Source organism: Lynx canadensis, chromosome B3, assembly GCF_007474595.2.
Source record: "Lynx canadensis isolate LIC74 chromosome B3, mLynCan4.pri.v2, whole genome shotgun sequence".
Taxonomy (NCBI): Eukaryota; Metazoa; Chordata; class Mammalia; order Carnivora; family Felidae; genus Lynx; species Lynx canadensis.
In genome coordinates this window covers 112,342,494-112,365,436 of record NC_044308.2, presented here as the reverse complement: position 1 = coordinate 112,365,436, position 22,943 = coordinate 112,342,494, and the positions used below count along the sequence as shown (strand labels likewise).

The following is a 22,943-nucleotide window of genomic DNA, read 5'->3' as shown; positions in this document are numbered from 1 at the left end:
TTGGTCTATAGTTCTCCTTTTTTAGTGGGGTTTTTGTCTGGTTTTGGAATCAAGGTAATGCTGGCTTCAGAGAAAGAGTTTGGAAGTTTTCCTTCCATTTCTATGTTTTGTAACAACGTCAAGAGAATAGGTGTTAACTCTTCCTTAAATGTTTGGTAGAATTCCCCTGGAAAGTCATCTGGCCCTGGACTCTTGTTTTTTTGGGAGATTTTTGACTACTAATTTGAGTTCTTTACTGGTTATGGGTCTGTTCAAATTTTGTATGTCTTCCTATTTCAGTTTTTGGTAGTGTATATGTTTCTAGGAATTTGTCTATTTCTTCCATATTGCCCATTTTATTGGCGTATAATTGTTCATAATATTCTCTTATTATTGTTTGTATTTCTGCTGTGTTGGTTGTGATCTCTCCTCTTTCATTCTTGATTTTATTTATTTGGGTTCTTTCCTTTTTCCTTTTTGATCAAACCGGCTAGTGGTTTATCAATTTTGTTAATTCTTTCAAAGAACCAGCTTCTGGTTTCACTGATCTGTTCTTTTGTTTTTGTTCTTGTTTGTTTGTTTGTTTGGGGATTTTTTTTTTTTTTGTTTTGATAGCATTGATTTCTACTCTAATCTTTATTATTTCCAGTCTTCTGCTGTTTTTGGGTTTTATTTGCTGTTCTTTTTCCAGCTTTTTTAGGTGTAAGATTATGTTGTGTATCTGAGACCTTTCTTCTTTCTTTAGGAAGGCCTGGATTGCTATATACTTCCCTCTTGTGATTGCCTTTGCTGCATCACAGAGGTTTTGTGTTGTATTGTTATCATTTTCATTGGCTTCCATGTACTTTTCAATTTCCTCTTTAACTTCTTGGTTAGCCCATTCATTATTTGGTAAGATGTTCTTTAGTCTCCAGGTATTTGTTATCTTCCCACATTTTTTCTTGTGGTTGATTTCGAGTTTCATAGCGTTGTGGTCTGAAAATATGCATGGTATGATCTCGATCTTTTTGTACATGTTGAGGGCTTTTTTGTGTCCCAGTATGTGATCTGTTCTAGAAACATTCCATGTGTGCTGGAGAAGAATGTGTATTCTGCTGCTTTAGGATGAAATGTTCTGAATATATCTGTTAAGTCCATCCGGTCCAGTGTGTCATTCAAAGCCATTGTTTCCTTGTTGGTTTTCTGTTTCGATGATCTATTCATTGTTGTAAGTGGGATGTTGAAGTCCCCTACTCTTAAGGTATTATTATCAATGAGTTTCCTTATGTTTGTAATTAATTGATTTATATATTTGGGTGCTTTTACACTTGGCACATAAATGTTTACAATTGTTAAGTCTTCTTGGTGGAAAGACACTTTATGATATAATGCCATTTTTCTTCTCTTGATACAGTCTTTATTTTAAAGTCTAGATTGTCTGATATAAGTATGGCTACCCCAGTTTTCTTTTGTCGACCATTAGCATGATAAATGGTTCTCCATCCCCTTACTTTAAATCTGAAGGTGCCTTTAGGTCTAAAGTGGGTCTCTTGTAAACAGCATATAGATTGATCTTGTTCTTATCTATTCTGTTACCCTATGTCTTTTGATTGGAGCATTGAGTCCACTGATGTTTAGAGAGAGTACTGAAAAATATAAATTTATTGCCGTTATGTTGCTTGTAGAATTAGAGTTTCTGGTGGTGTTCCCTGGCCCTTTCTAGTCTTTGTTGCTTTTGGCCTTTTTTCTTTTTTTCTTCATTTTTTTCTACCCTCAGAGAGAGTCCCCCTTAAAATTTCTTGCAGGACTGGTTTAGTTGTCAGGAATGCCTTTAGTTTTTGTTTGTCTGGGGAACTCTTTATCTCTCCTTCTATTTTGAATGACAGCCTTGCTGGATAAAGATTCTTGGCTGCATATTTTTCCACTTCAGCACATTGAATATATCCTGCCACTCCCTTCTGGCCTGCAAAGTTTCTGTGCATAGGTCTGCTGCAAACCTGATCTGTCTTCCCTTGTAGGTTAAGGACTCTTTTTCCCTTGCTGCTTTCATGATTCTTTCCTTGTCTGAGTATTTTATGAATTTGACTATCATATGCTTTGTTGATGGTCAGTTTTTTGAATCTTATGGGAGTCCTCTGTGCTTCCTGGATTTTGATGTCTGTGTCTTTCCCCAGGTTAGGAAAGTTTTCTGCTATGATTTGCTCACAGAACACTTCTAACTTTTTTTCTTTCTCTTCATCTTCTGGGACTCCTATGATTCTGATGTTCTTCCTTTCTAATGAGTCACTGATTCCTCTAATTCTTCAATCGTGCTCTTTTGGCTTAGTCTCCCTCTTTTTTTCTGCTTCATTATTCTTCACAAGTTTGTCCTCTATATTGCTGATTTGCTGCTCTACCTTATCCATCCTTAGCATCTGCCATGGCATCCTTTCGACATTGCAGTTCAGTTGTAGCATTTCTTATTTCATGCTGACTAGCTTTTACTTCTTTTATCTCTGCAGAAAGGGATTCTAATCTATTGTCAACCCCAGCTAGTATTCTTATTATTGTGATTCTAAATTCTCATTCAGACATCTTGCTGGTATCTGTGTTGATTAAGTCCCTGGCTGTCATTTCTTCCTCCTCTTTCTTTTGGGGTGAATTCCTTCATTTTGTCATTTTGAAGGAAGAAAAGGAATTAATACAGTAACAAAAATTAAAATTAAAAAATTAAAAACAACACACACACACACAAATCAAATAAATGATGCTAGATTGTAGGTGTGTTTTGGTCTTGTTGTTGAAAACCAAAAAAAAAAAAAAAAAGGTGAAAAAAGCAGGGGGAAGGAAAACGTTTGAAAATTTGAAAAAAAATGAATACAATGAAATAGAATAAAATGAAATGATGGACAAAAGGAATGAAATCTTTCCATCTTGAAATCTTTTGCAACTATGTGGATGGAGCTAGACATATTATGCTAAGCGAAATTAGTCAGAGAAACACAAATATCATATGACTTCACTCATATGAGGACTTTAAGATACAAAACAGATGAACATATGGGAAGGAAAACATAAATAATATGAAAACAGGGAGGGGGACCTAACATAAGAGACTCTTAAATATGGAGAACAAACAGAGGGTTACCGGAAGGGTTGTGGGAGGGCGGATGGGCTAAATGGGTAAGGGGCATTAAGGAATCTACTCCTGAAATCATTGTTGCACTATATGGTAACTAACTTGGATGTAAATTAAAAAATAAATTAAATAAACAATTTTTTAAAACTGAAATTATGGAAGTAAAATAGAATTTGAAAAATTCACAAAAATGTAAAACATATAGTGGAAAAAAACAAATAAAAATATTTTTAATAAAAATTGAAAATAAAAATAAATTTTTTCTCCTTCTGTATTCAAGAAAAAGAAAAGAAACAAAAAAGAGAAAAAAAAGAAAATTAAACAGATGGACCAGTGAACACACTGAAATATGATTGAAATTACTTCATTTTCCCCTAGAAGTCAAACTATGAAGAGCTTTATAGCCCTTAAGCTAAGCAAGCGGATTTGTGTTCCTGAAGAGTGAGATTGGCCCAGTTGGGCAGGGCTTAGTGTAACATCTCCATTCTCCACTAGATGGCGTTGCTAGCCTACCGGGATGGAGTGTTGTGGTGCTCGTAGGTGCGTATGCGCATGCATGGGAACAGTGAAAATGGCATCACCCAGCTACCCAGTCTCTAGTATCGAACTCTGTGCTCTCCCCGACCAGCAATCGCGCACCAGTCCTTTGTCCTCAGCTTCCATTCACTCCCTGCTTTTACGCTGTCTGTGACCAAGCCCCAGGTAGCACCTCCCTCCTGAGTTTTATCTCAGATGCAGCTGTGTTTCCCAACCCCTTACTTCTGAGGGACTGCAGCTTTGACCCGTTCTGCCCCTCTGTGGGAGGGTCTCACACAGCAATGACTGGGTGCCGGCTGCTCCCAGGAACGTTCAAGGGACCATGCTGCTGCTGATGCTCAGAGACTGTGGCTGAGTGCTAGCCTACCCCAGAAAAAGTTCACACGATCATGTGGCAGCCGTGTTTCAGAGATTATGGAAAATCACACCACACAGCTGGCACCAGGCTTCACTCCCAATGACCTTGTTCCAGCACCCGTGAATGTGGTTTTTCTCCTGGGTCCACTGGGGCCTTTGGGGGAGCCACACAGCCTCTACCAGATGTCCTCCCAGCAGGGGAACCACCTCTCCCTGTGTGGCCCAAAGACCCTCAACTTCACTCTGCTCCTGGGGATTCGCCCTTCTCACCAGGGCACCACCAGGTATTGAGCTGTGGCATTTCAGACTCTACACTCCCCCTGTTTATAGAGTCTTAATGGAATTTAAACCCTCTCCTTTTTCCTTTCTCCCTTTTTAGTTCAGTCCCTGCAGCTGTTTCCACTTTTCCACTTTCTCTCCAGGTGTTTTTTTTTGGGGGGGGGGGATCCTTTTCCTGAACTCCCCTCCACCCCGGTTCTCTCTCCATAAGCAAAAACAGCTCCCTGACCTTGGCGGCTTCTCTCTCCCCAAGTTCACCCCTGCGGGCTGCATACCTGTGGAATTCTGTGGTTCAGGTTGTGCAGATTGTTGTGTTAATCCTCAAATCAGTTTTCTATGTGTACAGGATGGTTTAGTGTTGATCTGGCTGTATTTCATGAATGTAAGACACAAAAAAACTTCCATGCTGTTCCACCATCTTGGCCCCTCTCCCTAGTGAATTGGTATTTTTAAAAGCTCCCAAGGAGATTCTAATACAATAGTTAAAATTAAGAATTGCTGGGATGGGAGAAGGGCACCAAACTCAGCCCTATGGACAAATGTTAATGGGCAAATAGACAAGGAGAGAAGAATCAACTTTATGCAAAGGCATGGAGATAATAGACCTCATGGCACATCAGGGGAATTGCAAATAGGTCTGTTGAGCTCAATATATGAAGAAAGGTAGATACAGTGAAAAAGGAGACTAGAGACATAGGCAGAAGGTAAATCATTATATGGTCTATGAAGGAGTTTGGACTTTATACTAAAGTCAATGGAAAACCAGTAGGAAAAAGACATGATCTCATTCCTCTTTTAGAAGAGACAGCTTCAGGTGCTGTGGAAGATAGAATAGAGGGACTAGAGAGGGGAAACCAATTAAGAGCTGTGCTAATCTAGGCAGGAAAGAGGGTCTGAACTAAAACAGTTAGGTAGAAGATAGGAAGGTAGGAGATATTAAAGGAAAAGATAACGAGGAGGCAGAATGGAGGCAGATAACTAGGAGGCAAACTAGGACAGTTGGACATGATAGACGAAAGAGTAAAAAAACTGTAAGGCTTATAATTTTCCTTATTTTGTATGTACTTTTGCTCATATGTTAGTGATGGATCTGTGCAGAATGAAACATTTCAGAGGTGGAGAGGAACAGCCTTTCATGGACTTGTTAACAACATACAATGTGGTTTGAACCTAGTCATTTCAAAATCAAAAGCTATCAAAATAATCAGGGACTATTTTACAATCCCTAAATGACTAAATTCCTGACATGCTTAAGGTCAAACATCTAACTAGCATTTCCACCCAATTTAGTGGGGACAGAATAAACTGCACTAAAACAAAGGTTTGAGAGATTTTAATTAACACAAATGGCTGTGCCTCGTCTTTAAATCTGTCCAAAGCAAAAGGAGTGAAAGCCTTCTAATCCTTCAGAGCTTCATCTGGCAGTGACCTCAGAAAAAAGATCTCCCTCCTACATCATCAAACTGATTTCCTTTAGCTCTTTGTTGTTCTGTGTAGGTTTTTGATCCCAGAATTCTCTACAACATAGAAGGGCGGGGTGGGGGGAATCCAAAAAACAATTAAAACATCAAGTGCCCTGGCACCCACTTTACAAATCTCCTAAAAATATTAAATTAGAATGTACTTTAACAAATAAATTCTAAAAATCTACACCCACTATCTATGCAAGCCTTTAAAATAATTTTGAAAATGAAAGTAGTTCTTACCACATTAGATTCGTTTTTGCTGGTAGTTAATCTGCTGGTAGTTGTAGTGTTCACAGTACCTGGTGGGAAACATTAGGAAAATGGGAGCTTTCTTTGAGGAAAAAAACCCAACAAAACAAAACCTGGTTTTATTTTGAGTTGTAAGGCTACTAACATTCATCACACATCACATATCATTGCATCACTGTAGAATGACTCTGGCATTAGCATTAATGTGGATTTTGTAATTGTGTTAGAAAACAACTTCAAACAGTATTTTTAGAGTTCAAGTGGCAAACCCTTCTCTGCTGAGGGCCCATGTCCCACGGAGGGAAGAAAATCATTTGAGGATTATATGCAAGTAGAAATAATTTTGAGAGCCTACAAAGCATATGTTTAATATAACTTTTACATGAAGAAATGGGATGATAAATTTTATATATATATATATATGTATATATATATATATATATATTTCAGATAACCCAGATACATATTCCATAAAAATGGCCAACTGTGGACAGTAGAGAACAACAAAAAGATAAAGGTGGGCAAGGGGACAAAAAAAGGAGGCAGACAGAATGACAGGCATAGGCTGAGATGAAGAAGAAGAGAGCCAATAAAAAGCGGGGGGGGGGGGAGGAGAATTGTGGGGCATTTAAGTAGGCTCTGTAGTGAGTCTGTCCTAGGTTAGGGTTGCCAGGATACCCAGTTAAGTTTGGATTTCAATAAACACTAAATATTTTTAGTATAAGCACATTCCATGAAATATTTGGAACATGCTTATACTAAAACATTAATTATTTATCTGCAATTCAAACTTAACTGAACATCCTCTATTTGCTAAATATGACAACCCTATCCTAATAATCCTGCTGAGTTTTGTAAGTGTGTGATATTACAAAGTTTGGAAGCTATTGTCACTCATTGAAATAATCATAATATTAAAAAAGGTACAGTTTATTTTTTTCAACCTTCAAAATTTATTTTTAGGAAGGAAGAATTTTATTCTCCCCTGGACTTCTGTGGGGTTTTATAGGAAGTGAAAAAATGACTTCGATTCAAAATTAACTTCATAACCTACTATAGGTAGTAGTAGTAACTATAGTAACTACTATGTAGTACTACTATAACAGAAACCTAACTCTGACATTCAAAGTTCGAGCTGGGTTGCCTGGGTGGCTCAGTAAGTTAAATGTCTGACCCTTGATTTTGGCTCAGGTCATGATCCCAGGGTCATAGGATTGAGCCCTGAGTTGGGCTCATGCTGAGCATGTAGCCTACTTAAGATTCTCTCTCTCACTCTACCTCTGCCCCTCTCCCCCACTTGTGTGAGTCCTCTCTATAAAACAAAACAAAACAAAACAAAATAAAATAAAGTAAAATAACAAAATCCACAAAAGGTTCAAGTTGCCTCAAAGCTTTAAAAAGCCCATATTTAGGGGTGCTTGGTTGGCTCAGTTGGTTAAGCTTCCTTCCGACTTTTGAGGTTGGCTCAGTCAATATCTCATGGCTCCTGAGTTCGAGCCCAATGTCAGGTTCTGCACTCACAGCATGGAGCCTGCTTGGAATTCTCTCTATATCCCTCTCTCTCTGCCTCTACCTTGCTTGCGCTCTCTTTCTTAAAATAAATAAACAAACCTAAAAACATATTTATCAAGGACCCAGATTTGAGCTGTGGGTTTCTGACTCTGTTTTCCAGCATTTTAGCTTAACATTATTTGGCAGCACTTACTGGAGTATATGTCAGCCATCAGGAAGAGTAATACTAAAGTGAAGTAAAGGTTAAAGCCAGGAAGAATGACTTGCTTTAAGAACAGAGAGAGTTATAGAATAAATAAGGTCTCAAGAGTATTCATTTCCCACCTCACTGGGCTTTCATCTGAATTTATAAGTGTAGCAAAATATTCACATCCAACCTTCAGCCTCGTCTCAAAAGAACTCAAGGAAATGCCAAGAGTATGAGTTCAGTGGGGAGAGGAGGTGGAGGGGAGGAGAGAAAAGAAGTCTGTCAGAATCAAATGTCTTATCGTCAGTTATATTATTGCCGAAGATAAACTTCCTCTTTAAACTACCAGCAGGCATGATGGAAAAGTCAGCTGAATTGAAAGATTATTTCATGCCTGTGCTCTCTAAGATACATGGCTGCCAAAGACCACGAACTGTTCTCTTGACTCTACAGAGGCTGGGGAAGGACTGTTCCATAGCCTGGGTCAAATTGTAATTTTACACTGGTGGGAAAGCAAATCCCTTTACATGTGACCCATGTCCATAAGGACTTCACTCGGTCTAAAATGTTTTTCTCTTCTATAAGCCTAGGCGAGGCGGAATGCCAAACAGATTAGATTGACAAAGGTAATGCTATATATAACCAGGGCCTCAAGAGGGTTTGCAAGTATGGATTGCGTAAAGTACAACAAACTAATATTAACACAAGATTGTATCTTGCCAACCAAATAGATCACACCACTGCAACACAGCCAACCAGCACACAGGACAGTTTATGTGGGAGGAGGGATTCTTGGCCAAGAGTAGTGGGAGAAACCTTTTTTCTATTTGGAAATGCCTAGAACAGAAGGGCCTATACCCTGATTTGCTGGGAGGTGTATCCAAAATGACACTTCATCCTTTAAGACAGGTTTGTGAAATTCAATTCTTTTGAAATTAGAGGAAAATGAACTGTATCTAGGAACAGTATTAAGGACTTAAACTTCAAAAAATCAACACCGTGTACAATTGCCCAACTCATTTTATAATTCAGTGTCCCAATTACCTGACTTTTCCGTGGTGGAAAGAAACAGTATTAGATAGGGATTGTGGAGGAAGTGGACAGTGGATGTATTTGGAATGGAGGGAACTCTAGTTCAAGGCATAGAATAATAGGTAAGGATTGCACAGCAGAATATGGAGTTTATTAAGGTCTAATCAAGGCTGCCAGTAATACACCTCAGTGCAGAGCATGGAAGAAAACATCAATAGTTTTTTTTTTTCATTTGATATATAAATGTAGCACATTTTGTCCTAAGAGTAATAGAAGGCCAATCTCTCTGACGATATTTCAGGTTTCCTGAATTACCACTATTTGTGGACTAGAAGCCTGGATGTGATTGGTGCCACCTACTGGGTTAAATGAAGAATTACAAACTGTGAACCTATTTTGAACTGTTTCCTTTACTACTAAACAAATTACCCTTAGGGAGTATGAGTCTTCATTGGGACAATTACATATTAAAAAGTTGATAAGTTCAGATTTAAATCATACCTTTTAGATGTGGAAGGGTCATGAGATATCATATGCTTTAACACTGGCATTTTCTGCACATTTTAGGAGATGAACTTTGGAGATGGAGTCAGAAGCCTGGCTTTTCTGAACTAGTTTTTTGTCCTATGATACCTACCCTAGAGAGTTATTGTGAGCATTACCCAAAACCACATGTTTTCAATATGCTCTATAATATGTTTTGACTGTCTTAGGCAAAGAAAAAACTGAAACTAAATGACTTGCCTGGGTTATTTAACTGTTTAGCCTCAGAATAAGGCCTGTGGCTCATATATCTGAGTGTAAAACCAGAGCTTTTCTATTAAAGTACTGTTTCCAGAAATTTGATGGTGGGATGATTTTGAGTGGCAACTGAAATAAATTTAGGAGGTGCTAGAACACAGCATTAAATACTATATAAATCACAGTGAAAAAATTACTCCCTTTTCAGTTCTTCAAACTCGATTGCATCAAGGAGAAATTTTCGGTTTGGTGCAGGTTTGCTTTAAAACTCCCTACACCATGCTAATCTCACTTCCTAATAAAGATAAAATGGACCTCAGGCTTTAGCATCTGGTTAGAACATTAAAATCTTGTTTTCAGTATACTTATTAAGTTTACTTTCTATTATGGAAAACTATTATTGGTTTTCCACTTAAAATAGGAATTTTGGGGCGCTTAGATGATTCAGTAGGTTGAGCCTCGGACTCTTGACTTACAGCTCAGGTCATAAACTTGTGGCTTGTAGTTTCAGTGTAGGGCCAGGTTCCGTGCTGGCAGCGAAGAGTCTGCTTGGGATTCTTTCTCTGTCACTCCCCTTTCCCCTCTCCCTTCCCTGCCTCCTCCACTCTATGCATGCGTGCACTCTCTTAAATAAATAAACTTAAAAAAATAATAAAACAGTAATATTAACTTTATTTTCCAGGAATGCATTAGGAAATTAAGGAAGTCAATCTAAACAGAACATACTGAATAAAAAATAGACTAAGGGAATTTGGGAAACACTGAGCATGACTAAACCATATCACAACACTGTTGATAATGTTATCTTAACATAATTACTTTAAAAATCCCTCTATGAAGAAAACTAATGCTTCTTTTGTTCTTTTTTCAATAATCAAACAAATAAGTCAACATAAGCAAAATCTAGGACTCAGATTTCAGATCCCCTAGGCTCAAATAAACCCAAAGATTTTGTGTTATGTGGGTGTTAGAAAATGAAACTGGCCTATAATCAGTGTTCAGTGAATGCACAATCAGTAAGACAGAGCAGTAATGGGTCACACATGCCTGTAGCTACTTTCATTTGTGGTAACTGGAAATTTAGTGCCCTATCACTTAATTCTCCAAAAGCATAAAGAGGAGATAAGAGAAAAGAGGGTACAATCTGTGGGCTGCCCTAGTCCAAAGTTCAAAGATTCAACGTTCTGCAAGGAAGGAAGGAAAAAAAAATAATCTCCATAGGGTGATTGAATCAAATGGAACCCTTCACTATTTACTAATCTTGACTTGATTTGAATCTGGAGCTAAAAGATTTTAAACTCCTTACTCTAAGATCCTTTGAAATGACCTTCAGCTAATTTTAAAGTAAAACAAGAATCTGTCCTTCTCATACCCTCTTCTCCTCCATCTTTTAAATTTATACCTTGATGACTTTATATTGCTTCTGATTGTATTCTAGGTTCTTATTGGAGAAGAAAATCTCAAGCTTTCTGTTTCCAATTCTTATCAAGCAATAGTTAAAAGAAAAAATATAAGTAGAACACGGGTTAAAGGATGGGTAGTAGATCCAGCCATCTAGATTTTGTAAATTTTATCTATGGGCCAAGTCAGACTAATAGTGTGCTGTGCACATGGACCAAATCATCTTGAACTGACCCATTGCTTTTTAAAAATTTCAGACTGATAATTTTTTTATTATATTGTGCCAACAAAGATAAGAAACAGGCTAGGAAATTTAGATTCTGAATTCACCTTAGAAATATTGTTGAAGACATTAGCTACTATAACATATGTAGAGTATCCCATCTCCATGGAAGAGAAATTTCTCTCTGGTCTCAGCACTAGTAAAATCTATATTTCTCCTGAGCAATTGGTTTATTATTATTTTGTGGACAATGTAAACCCATGTTTCTTTTTCTAGGAAATCCAGAACCAAGTTTGAAGCCTGCTTCTACAAACTATATATAATACTTTCATCATGTATTTTCATGTATTTACCTGGCTTCAACTTATTTTCTCTTTGATTTGATTTACTCATATATTTATTTAATCTTATATGCTCTGTGTGATTTTATCAGCTGTTCAAGCCCTTAATAGAATAAGATTGAGAAGAAATTAGAGATATACATACTGATACCAATACTAATAAAACATTGTCATCCCCTAACCATGATTTCTCACTGCATGTGTCTTTTTTAAAATAGAATTCATCTACTACAAAGCTGTCATCATCAAGACAGCATGGTATTGGCACAAAAACAGACACACAGACCAATGGAATAGAATAGAAACCCCAGAACTAGACCCACAAACGTATGGCCAACTCATCTTTGACAAAGCAGGAAAGAACATCCAATGGAAAAAAGACAGCCTCTTTAACAAATGGTGCTGGGAGAACTGGACAGCAACATGCAGAAGGTTGAAACTAGACCACTTTCTCACACCATTTACAAAAATAAACTCAAAATGGATAAAGGACCTAAATGTGAGACAGGAAACCATCAAAACCTTAGAGGAGAAAGCAGGAAAAGACCTCTCTGACCTCAGCCGTAGCAATCTCTTACTCGACACATCCCCAAAGGCAAGGGAATTAAAAGCAAAAGTGAATTACTGGGACCTTATGAAGATAAAAAGCTTCTGCACAGCAAAGGAAACAACCAACAAAACTAAAAGGCAACCAACGGAATGGGAAAAGATATTTGCAAATGACATATCGGACAAAGGGCTAGTATCTAAAATCTATAAAGAGCTCACCAAACTCCACACCCGAAAAACAAATAACCCAGTGAAGAAATGGGCAGAAAACATGAATAGACACTTCTCTAAAGAAGACATCCAGATGGCCAACAGGCACATGAAAAGATGTTCAGCGTCGCTCCTTATCAGGGAAATACAAATCAAAACCACACTCAGGTGTCACCTCACGCCAGTCAGAGTGGCCAAAATGAACAAATCAGGAGACTATAGATGCTGGAGAGGATGTGGAGAAACGAGAACCCTCTTGCACTGTTGGTGGGAATGCAAATTGGTGCAGCCGCTCTGGAAAGCAGTGTGGAGGTTCCTCAGAAAATTAAAAATAGACCTACCCTATGACCCAGCAATAGCACTGCTAGGAATTTATCCAAGGGATACAGGAGTACTGATGCATAGGGGCACTTGTACCCCAATGTTCATAGCAGCACTCTCAACAATAGCCAAATTATGGAAAGAGCCTAAATGTCCATCAACTGATGAATGGATAAAGAAATTGTGGTATATATACACAATGGAGTACTATGTGGCAATGAGAAAAAATGAAATATGGCCCTTTGTAGCAACGTGGATGGAACTGGAGAGTGTAATGCTAAGTGAAATAAGCCATACAGAGAAAGACAGATACCATATGGTTTCACTCTTATGTGGATCCTGAGAAACTTAACAGGAACCCATGGGGGAGGGGAAGGAAAAAAAAAAAAAAAGAGGTTAGAGTGGGAGAGAGCCAAAGCATAAGAGACTGTTAAAAACTGAGAACAAACTGAGGGTTGATGGGGGGTGGGAGGGAGGGGAGGGTGGGTGATGGGTATTGAGGAGGGCACCTTTTGGGATGAGCACTGGGTGTTGTATGGAAACCAATTTGTCAATAAATTTCATAAAAAAAATAAATAAATAAATAAAGTAAAAAAAATAAATAAATAAAAATAAAATAGAATTCAGATTCCACACAGGAGCATCTGTACTAAGTATTTTCCCATTCTTAAGTAGACTGGTATATTCATGGGGGGTAATTTTATTATCTTGTTTCACAATTACATATATTCCGTAAGTTCTTTTGTATATATTACATGTTATACGTAATTAATTAAAAAATATATAATTTAAATTATAAAAATAATTTAAATTAAAAAATAGAGTTCAGATTCATAGATCCTGAAAATTTAAGAACCTTTTCTCCTGTCCCTCAGAAGCTATTCTTTTATTTTTATTAAAAAAATTTTTTCAACGTTTTTTATTTATTTTTGGGACAGAGAGAGACAGAGCATGAACAGGGGAGGGGCAGAGAGAGAGGGAGACACAGAATCGGAAACAGGCTCCAGGCTCTGAGCCATCAGCCCAGAGCCCGACGCGGGGCTCGAACTCACGGACCGCGAGATCGTGACCTGGCTGAAGTCGGACGCTTAACCGACTGCGCCACCCAGGCGCCCCTAAAAAAATTTTTTTAAGTGTATTCCCTTTTGAGAGAGAGAGACAGAGCACGAGCAGGGGAGGGGTAGAGAGATTGAGAGGGAGACACAGAATCTGAAGCAGGCTCCAGGCTCTGAGCTGTCAGGACAGAGCCCAACACGGGGCTTGAACTCACAAACCATGAGATCATGACTGGAGCCGAAGTTGGACACTTAACTGACTGAGCCACCCAGCCGCCCCCATTCTTTTCTTTTTTCTTTTTTTTTTTTTTTATGGTAAAATCAGTTACTGTTTTCTCTAATGATGCCATAAATTCTTTGGGAGGGGGGAGGAAACACTGAAAATCTCAGAGAAAAATCTGGATTGGCAAAACTCACACCCATTGTCAGATGGCTATCTCTTTGGCCTTCTGTTCTGAAATAGCAGAGTCTATTCCAACAAGATTCATGAGATCAAACTACAATAATTCCTAGGAAAATGGAGGAAGTGGGGAGGAAACTAATGTTATCAGGTGTCAACTATGTATCAACTACATATACTAAGTACATAATATGTAATTTAGTCTTTACAAAAGAAAATTCATTTTCTCCAGAGGAATCCTTACTTTACCAGAGCTTCTGAGAAATAATAATGATAGTTATAAAACTTATTATGTCACTACTAACATTTAATTTACTGTGTGCCAGGCATTGTGGTAATCACTTTGCAAGGAATGGAATTTTCAATGTAACATAAAATAAAACCTCCACATGTATACCGATACTTTACCTACCTCGAGACCCAGGAAGATTAAAATATGCTTGCTTTGGCTCCAAATTCTGCTGTAAGTTCAGTGATAATTTCAGGTCATTGGCCTTCTGGTAGTTCTTCAAGGCTTCAATTCTCAACTCAATCATTTTGCCATTAAAGCCATTCTACAGGAGAACATTTTTCAGAGCTACACATATAGTATTGGCTTCTCTAAACCACCTGTTACTTGAAACCTTTTTACTCAGAAGTTTAAAATGATCCCATCATGCTCAGTCTTTAAAGTTGGGCAGAAAGTATTTGTGATTCCCCCCACCCCCATTTCAAATAGAACAAAATCAAGACTAAAGGAAAAAAAATGTATTTATCTTAGGTTATTCAAGGTGAAGCTGGAGATAGGTTTCCACAGCAATCTCGCCATGGAACATTTCTTTTAGCAGGATAATTGGTAATCCAGAGGAGGGCATAGGGATTACTATTATGAAACTAAAAGATGTTGTATTATTTGAGTGAAACTGTATCCCATGTCCAACCTTGGAAGATCTTAGTACCTGAAGGATGTTGGCTTGTTCCTGATACCTGACCCATTCCATTTTCCTCTGTGGCTTTTCCTGGTGGAAGAAAGAGCTTCTGGGTGACAAAATAAATTGAGATCAGAAATCAATGTTCTCAAAATGCTGCAAAGACTTCATAGCCAAAGTATGCTGTCATAGATTCACTAACAGATTGGTTTCAACTGCACAGTCCTTCTAGTAGCCCTCATCGGTACAATCCATGCTCTAAAAGCTAAAAGCTAAATGAATAGAATCAATTTTTATGAATAAATTTGTTGTGAGAAGATTAGATACAAGCATAATATCCCTAAATAAATGTTCAAAAACAAATTAGCTATTATTTTGACATCACATAGTTATTGTGGAGTTACATTGTTGGTATAGTTTCTCCCACTTTGCCCTCGTCAACGTTATTTCCCCTAAACTTGCAATGCCACTCTGATTCAAATATAATATCCCAAAGGAACCACATCTCCTATAAAACTTGTATCAGTTTCAGGAGCATACTAATACATTATTAAAAATTTCCATTCTATCACCTCTAAAAGCCCCTACCATTCAGAAAGATCACACTACCTTCTTTTTCTCTTTCACTTTCTCTGCACATGATGTCTCCAGTTCATTCTTGGTCTTCCTAGGTGAGGAGGGGGTTTTGGGAACCTGGGATAAAAGAAGAGAGCTAAAGGAAGAGAAGGTCCCGGGAAAGAAGTACAATGTCTCAGCCAACAGTAAATCCAACACACATATGCTCAAGGCCCAGATCCCGCCTATTTGCCTGCCCAAATTAGCCCTGATTGTCAACAGGCTGTTTCCAGCAGTGTGGCATCAACAACCCTGAAATTCTAAGTAACATGTAGTCCACTTGCCTTCCCCTCCTGCAAGTCTGCTTTGTTTTTTATCTGCGGTGCTTTTTGTTGATCACCAAGTTCTTCTGTGTCGAATGTCTGTAGAGAGACGTTTTGGCAAAGCTTTAAATTAGTGGGAATTAGTGAGGGAAGTGGAAAACCAATATAAGTCAAGGTTTTTTGGTTTCTGCCAGTCAGGAAACTGTCAGGGTTCGACCAGAAAAGTGTACTACCAAATGGGGTTCAGAATGGAACAAGTCCTTCTATTTGGTGTCTTTAGTGTAACTTATAACAATAAAAACTATTAACTGTACCCTTATTATAAGCCTTAAGTACTGTAAGCTACTTGCACATTTCTTTACTTATTTACAATATGCTACTACATTACAAACATTCTCATTTAAGCCTCATAGGACTATTTTTACTTCCATCTTTTCCAATGAGGAAAAGATATTTGAAGAGGCTAAGTCATTTGTTTAGGGTCACACAGCTACAAAAGTACAGAGCTGGAATTTGAAGCAGATCTTGTGAACCCTGAAGCTTATGTTCTTAACCCCTGACCATACTGTTTTTCTCTCTCCACTTTCTGCTGCCTAAAACTATGGGTAGGGAAAGCCAATCACAAGCTAACATACAGGGACATCCCTTTTAAAATCTTTTGGGAGCTTTGAAGAAGCTGGATTTTCATAGACAAATTGTGCTGGCATAGTTCTTATCACTAGGACTCAAAAACAGAAGAACTAAAACTGACAATTCACAGAACTGATTTGTAGCTACCTCTGAGAAGTAGGAGCAGATCTCAGGTCAAGATGCAAGACTTGATGGTATCCTGATTATTTGTGGAAAGTTAATATGAAAAAAGCAGTCAGAGATCACACTACACACTGTTTATATCACAAGACACAATCTATTCTTCTAGTCTTCTAGTCTGTGAAAAAGCACTCAAATCCCAACAACTTAGACTACAAAGGAACATCCACTCCCACCTGGTTTCCCAGCAAAAGGCCCTACTATTATATATTAGGCAATGCCGTGATTGTTGCAAAATCATAGGAGAATTAGAATTAGGTATTTATTCATTCATTCATCCAACTTACATTTATTGTCTACTATGTTCTAAGCATTGTGCTACATGCTAAGGATTCAGAGATGAACAAAGCAATCAAGAAACTGGAGGAGCTTGTATTCCAGAGGGGGTCAGGGAGATAAGAAACAAGTATAATCATAATTAATAATAATAATAATAAAATAAAAATAATAAGTTTAATTATAAAAAGTGTTATGGAGGACATGAATAGAGTTATATAATAGAAAGTGAGGAAGGGGTGCCCTATTTTATTTATTAAAAAAAATTTTTTTTTTTAATTAAAATATTTTTTTCAACGTTTATTTATTTTGGGGACAGAGAGATAGAGCATGAACGGGCGAGGGGCAGAGAGAGAGGAAGACACAGAATCGGAAACAGGCTCCAGGCTCTGAGCCATCAGCCCAGAGCCCGACGCGGGGCTCGAACTCACGGACCGCGAGATCGTGACCTGGCTGAAGTCGGACGCTTAACCGACTGCGCCACCCAGGCGCCCCCCCCCCCCAAAAAATTTTTTTAACATTTATTTATTTTTGAGAGAGAGAGAGAGAGGGAGGATGGGCCAGAGAGAGAGAGGGAGACACAGAATCTGAAGCAGGCTCCAGGCTCCAAGCTGTCAGCACAGAGCCCAACACAGGGCTGGAACTCAGGGACCACGAGATCATGACCTGAGCCAAAGTCAGACCCCCAACCGACCGAGCCACCTAGGCGCCCCGGGGTGCCCTATTTTAGATAGAGTGAACAAGGAGGACCTCTCTGAGGAGGTGACATTTAAGCAGAGACCTGAAGCATGAATATGAGCCAACCAAAAGAAATAGTATTATAGGCCAGGGTAAAGCAAAAGCCTTGAGATAGGAAGAGTCTGGGCATGTTTGAGAATCCATAAGGAGGCCCGTGTGGGTTGCATAGAAAGTAAGGGGAAGACTTCTATGAGAAGAGAGAGGCAGGCAACAGCCACATTATGCCACAATAAGGAGCAGCTATAAATGGTTTCCATAAGAATAACGACGTGATTTGATTATTTCAAAAATATCACTCTGGCTGCTGTGCGAAGGATGGATTGGAAGGAGGCAAGGATGGAAGCCGGGACGTGACAAAATGAGAATGGGGACCAGAGGAGAGGGAAGTTCTTTGCATTAGGGTCTGTAAGACAATTCTATCAAGAGATCCTTAGAGGCACACCTTGTTCCATAGCATCTCCATTTCCTTCCGAAGCATCTTGTTTTTCCTTTCCTGTTGGGGGTGGGGAGGAAACCAAACAAACAGAAACGTGTTTGTCCAGTCATTAAAGTGAAATTGGAAGAAATTGTAAATAATGAGGGGAAAGGGATGGGGACACAGGTATAAAACAAACCATAAAGGAAGGCAATAAATAGACCTAGCTCAAAATCCAGGAACATGAGAGATGAGTTTGATGATGATGATAATAAAAAAATAATAATGATTTTTAATAATAACTATAATTATGGTAATCATAGTATGATATCAACAGAAATGTGTTCCTCACACAACACTTAAGATGTTCTGATCATACAGAAGTTTCTCTGGGGCTTAGACCACTAATTTATAATTTTTAAGATCCTTTACCTTGTTGGTTTTTTAAACTCTTATGAGTCTCCTGAAGCAAACTATTTCTTTTATTTTACTTTGGTATTTTCTATTCTTTCTGAAATGTGAAGGGTTAATATGCTTGTATTACTAACCCCTAAATGAAAAGTTTTTAAGAGTCAAAAAGAAATAGAATTTTTGCTACCAAGTCTTGAATTTGCCCAACATTTCATCTGACCCCTTTCTAGATGAAGGAGATAGGAGTATTGGAGCCTCAGATGCTAGAGATGAACTGTCTTTCCTTCCACATCTGATGGTAGTAATTGAGTTGAGCCCTGTTCAGGAGGCAATTCCCTGAAATGCCCACCAACCTCTTACCAGATTCTGCTTCATCTCCTCTGCTTCCTTAATGAGCTCCATGACTGAGGATTCTTCACTCCCCTTTCCTGCCATGATCTGCCTCATGATCTGTAGACTAGAATGAAAAGACGTCACAAAACATAATACTTCCTAAAGGGTAGTATTAATACTCTGCAAGCAGTCAGAAAGCGTTCTGTCAAGGGAGAGAGATGGGTGCCGAAGTCATAGGAATTACAGAATTCCTTCTGGACATAGTAGCTCTCTATAGGATGATTTTATTCCCAATTGACATTTGCCTCAGCTATGTGCTCTAAAATGAATTCTGTGTTCAACAATGCTCAAAACTTAGGCCTCCAACAGCCAGTGAGACTCTTCTTTACTCCTTCAGAAAAATATTTTGGTGTATGGCTTTTGAGTAGAAAGGGTGTTTTGCCCCTGTGAAGAAGGAGTTCATAGAATCTGTTGACTTCAGCATAAATCCAAGAATTATGTCCTACCCCATCTCTGTTGGTATTGCTTCTCCATGTGAAAGACATTTGAGTTAGTTGGGGAAACCACTTATATCCTTATGGTAGCTCTCAGAGAATCCAAGCCATCAAGAAGTTTCTAACAAAATCTGAATCAATACCAAGTGAGTCAAAGACTCTCTATTCTTTAAAAACATTAATTTATGCTTATGTTTATGGTACTTTTTCCTCCTTAATTATAAGCAGCGAAGCAAGCCTTTGTGTTCTCTTGCCCTGAGAGACGTTTATTTCTGCATTGTAAGCAGCTGGTGCTTGATCACAACTTTCTGCCTGGCTTTTGCTCTCCAAAAGTCGGGGCTCCCTGAGATGCTTACTGTAAGGGTAGAGAATGAAGATAGATCCATTAAGGTGAGATTCTTTGAGACTGGAAAGGAAACAAAGTTGGTGGGTCCCAAGAACAGTGAGTGCTCTAGTTAAGAGTTGAGACCTTATCTGCCTAGCATATTAAAGAGGCCAGACCTCCAGAAGACTCCTAGGCCCAGAAAATTTTTCTATTTCACTGCTTTGCATGGGAAGGGCAGAGTCATCTACCCTAAAGTGATTCCACAAACATGTATAAGGAGCTATCAGTGTAACCATGATACACTGACGATACTAAAGGCTCTTCTCTGTTCCTCGGGTGGGCATCCTAGGGAAGAAGGATGATAGCTGTAGCTCCTTGAGATGAGGGCTGAGTCATATGTAATTTTACTAAAAGTAAATAAAAGATTACTTGCCACTGATTTGTGGCTACAAATTCTTTATCTATTATAGCTTAATGTCTAAACCTTTTTAAAAATGTAAATAATCATTGTTAATCCTATGGATTAAAGTTCTCCAGCTTTTTCCCCTCTAGGAAATCCTGAGTAGGGAGCCCTTACCTTCTCTGTTTTTCTTCCAAGTTAGACATCAACTTCTGGAATAAGAGATTGTTCTTATCTTCAAGAGGTTTTAGGATCTCTAGCAGTTCCTGCTTCCTTAGCTTTAAGTCCTCATTCAATTCCTTCAAGTAGTTGTCATCTATTTTGGAACATCTGTGGGAAGAATAATATCTGTCTTTAGCCTAGGTTAATAATAGAGACTCTCCTTTCCCTTCTGGATAGTTACCACTTGGCATCTGTTCAAAGCTCACCTTACTTTTGAGGGCAAGTAAGATCCTGAAGGGTTTGAACCACTTGTCATCTTGAAGGGAAATTTCTACTCTAAGAATAGAGATGTCTTCTTGAAAATACGTGCCTTCTTGTTCCATTCAGTTAGGTCATCATTTTTCTGCTGCTGTTTTTGAAACGTCTGTTGCATTGGACTGGTTTTAGCTGCAGCTTGAGTCACAATGGCCCTAAGACCACAGAATCAACAGGTCTTTTAAGTAACTCCAACATCAGAGACAGCTTGTTGACTGAAAATACTGTTAGATACATCTGATCAATTCTTTCCTTAGGTTTAACCAATGCCCAAAGTTTTATCCTGAAGTCTTTGATTGAATGGGGCAGAGAATAACTCACTAACACCACCTTCCATGCCAAGTAACCTCCATTAAATGTCTACTACATACTGTCCAGATTCTGTGAGTAAGGAAAATATAAATACAGAGCATCTACCTTCTGAGGGTCTTAGGAGAAGAGAAAAACCTCTAAGAGACATTTTTGAAAAATAAAGGCCAAACTGGCAAATATAAGCTATGGATATAATAGTGAGCAATATATGAGCTAACTATCATTATTTTCCTATCTTCAAAACTTGATATACTACAGGGCAAGAGAGAATAATACTGGACACATAGCAAGAGACATAATTTGTGAAAAATCCATACTATCGGTATGTCCTTCCACAGCCAGGCTTTTTCCTGAGAGACTGCAAATTTACACTTACTTCCAGATTCTGATTCTGCCTCCATTTTTCTTCCCTTGCTAGAACCACATTTCTCCTAGACTAAGATTTTCTGTCTTCATCTATGTAACTTAGTGAGCAGAAAATAACCCAAAGAGTCACACATTTGTTTCTTCAAGCCCTTTATTTTTTTTTATTTTTTATTTTTTTCTTCAAGCCCTTTTTTTTTTTTTTTAATTTTTTTTTTCAACGTTTTTTATTTATTTTTGGGACAGAGAGAGACAGAGCATGAACGGGGGAGGGGCAGAGAGAGAGGGAGACACAGAATCGGAAACAGGCTCCAGGCTCCGAGCCATCAGCCCAGAGCCTGACGCGGGGCTCGAACTCACGGACCGCGAGATCGTGACCTGGCTGAAGTCGGACGCTTAACCGACTGCGCCACCCAGGCGCCCCTCTTCAAGCCCTTTAAACACAGCTTTAGGGCAATATTTTTAGTGATGTTCTCAAATATGAATTAAGTCATGTCAATTTCAAGTATTGACTGAGCATTTCTGGGCATCTTCTATGGGCATCCTCCAGAGTAACTTAACCTCTTTGTGTTTTGGGAAACCTTAAAGGCAGAATATTGTAGTGGAAATAACACAAGATTTAGTTCGTCGATCTTGGTTTGAATCTTGGCTTCACTGTGAGAAGTGAGCTGACTGTGAGCAAGTTACCAAATTCTCTGAGCCTCAGGTCCCATTTTTGTAAAAAATGAGAATGGCAAAAGGTTTGAGTGAGAATTAAATATAATATTATATGAAGTTCCTGGCTCATGTCAGGTGTTTACTTTTTCATGTGTTTTTGGTTGTTATGGGTTTGGGGATTGTTTAATGCCCTAAGCAATACAAAATACAAAAAAGGCTGATTTATATGAGGCTGATGAAACTTAAACTTCAGAGCCCTTTATCTTTACAAACTTCTCTCAAAGGCTCCATACCTCATTTTATATCCATAATTTTGTATTCTTTTTTTAGAAAGAGGGAAATCTCCAAATTATGTATACTTCAGGGTCCCAAAAAACCTGGATCTGCCCCTGGTTGGATCTGATAAATATTTTCTATCAGGATCTTCTACAGCAGACCTTCTTAGGCAGTCTCTACAAATACATTTTCTTTTTTTTTTAATTTTTTTTTCAACGTTTATTTATTTTTGGGACAGAGAGAGACAGAGCATGAACGGGGGAGGGGGGGAGGGGCAGAGAGAGAGGGAGACACAGAATCGGAAACAGGCTCCAGGCTCCGAGCCATCAGCCCAGAGCCTGACGCGGGGCTCGAACTCACGGACCGCGAGATCGTGACCTGGCTGAAGTCGGACGCTTAACCGACTGCGCCACCCAGGCGCCCCTACAAATACATTTTCTAAAGCAAATATGTGCCACTTGTACGTTTTGTATGATAGCTAGTATAATATGACATTAAATTAGAACAGTCATATCAGATGAAGCACAATGTAATTCACACTGGTTGTCTTAAGAGTTCCCATGAAAAGGTTGGATTTAATGAGGGTGAACAAACTAGCTAAAAGAAGGAACTAAGTGGACTTATTACTAATAGTTTTTTTAGACTGTAGATGTAGGTGGTATCAAATAGTAGAGAACAATAATGGCATTGATACTAAAGCAGAGCCTCTTTAAATTTCATGTCTTAATGTTTGGTTGGCAGAATAATGTTAGAATTTTAAAACACTTAATGGACAGGCAGCATCCAACTCACCTTCCTTTGTGTCCTTGCTTGCAAATGATTGAACAGGGAAGAACATTTGCTATTCTGACATCAGAATATGTTCTTTTCAGTGGCCAATCAGCACCTTTTATTCCCTAACATTCCGATGCCCATTTCTCCAACTTGTAATCTG

The 22,943-nt window shown here is 38.5% G+C and overlaps 1 protein-coding gene across 1 annotated transcript; it reads right to left on the bottom strand.

Moving 5' to 3' along the window:
- Positions 1–5,679: 5,679 nt before the first annotated feature.
- Positions 5,680–20,402, bottom strand: CCDC196 (coiled-coil domain containing 196). The gene is made up of 10 exons (XM_030317465.1): positions 20,353–20,402; positions 20,102–20,254; positions 18,733–18,829; positions 17,989–18,039; positions 15,744–15,821; positions 15,454–15,537; positions 14,875–14,934; positions 14,349–14,490; positions 5,956–6,014; positions 5,680–5,766 (listed from the first exon to the last, which is right to left on the bottom strand). The coding sequence occupies exons 1-10, from the start codon at positions 20,400–20,402 to the stop codon at positions 5,680–5,682; spliced, it is 861 nt and encodes a 286-aa protein (XP_030173325.1).
- Positions 20,403–22,943: the final 2,541 nt, after the last annotated feature.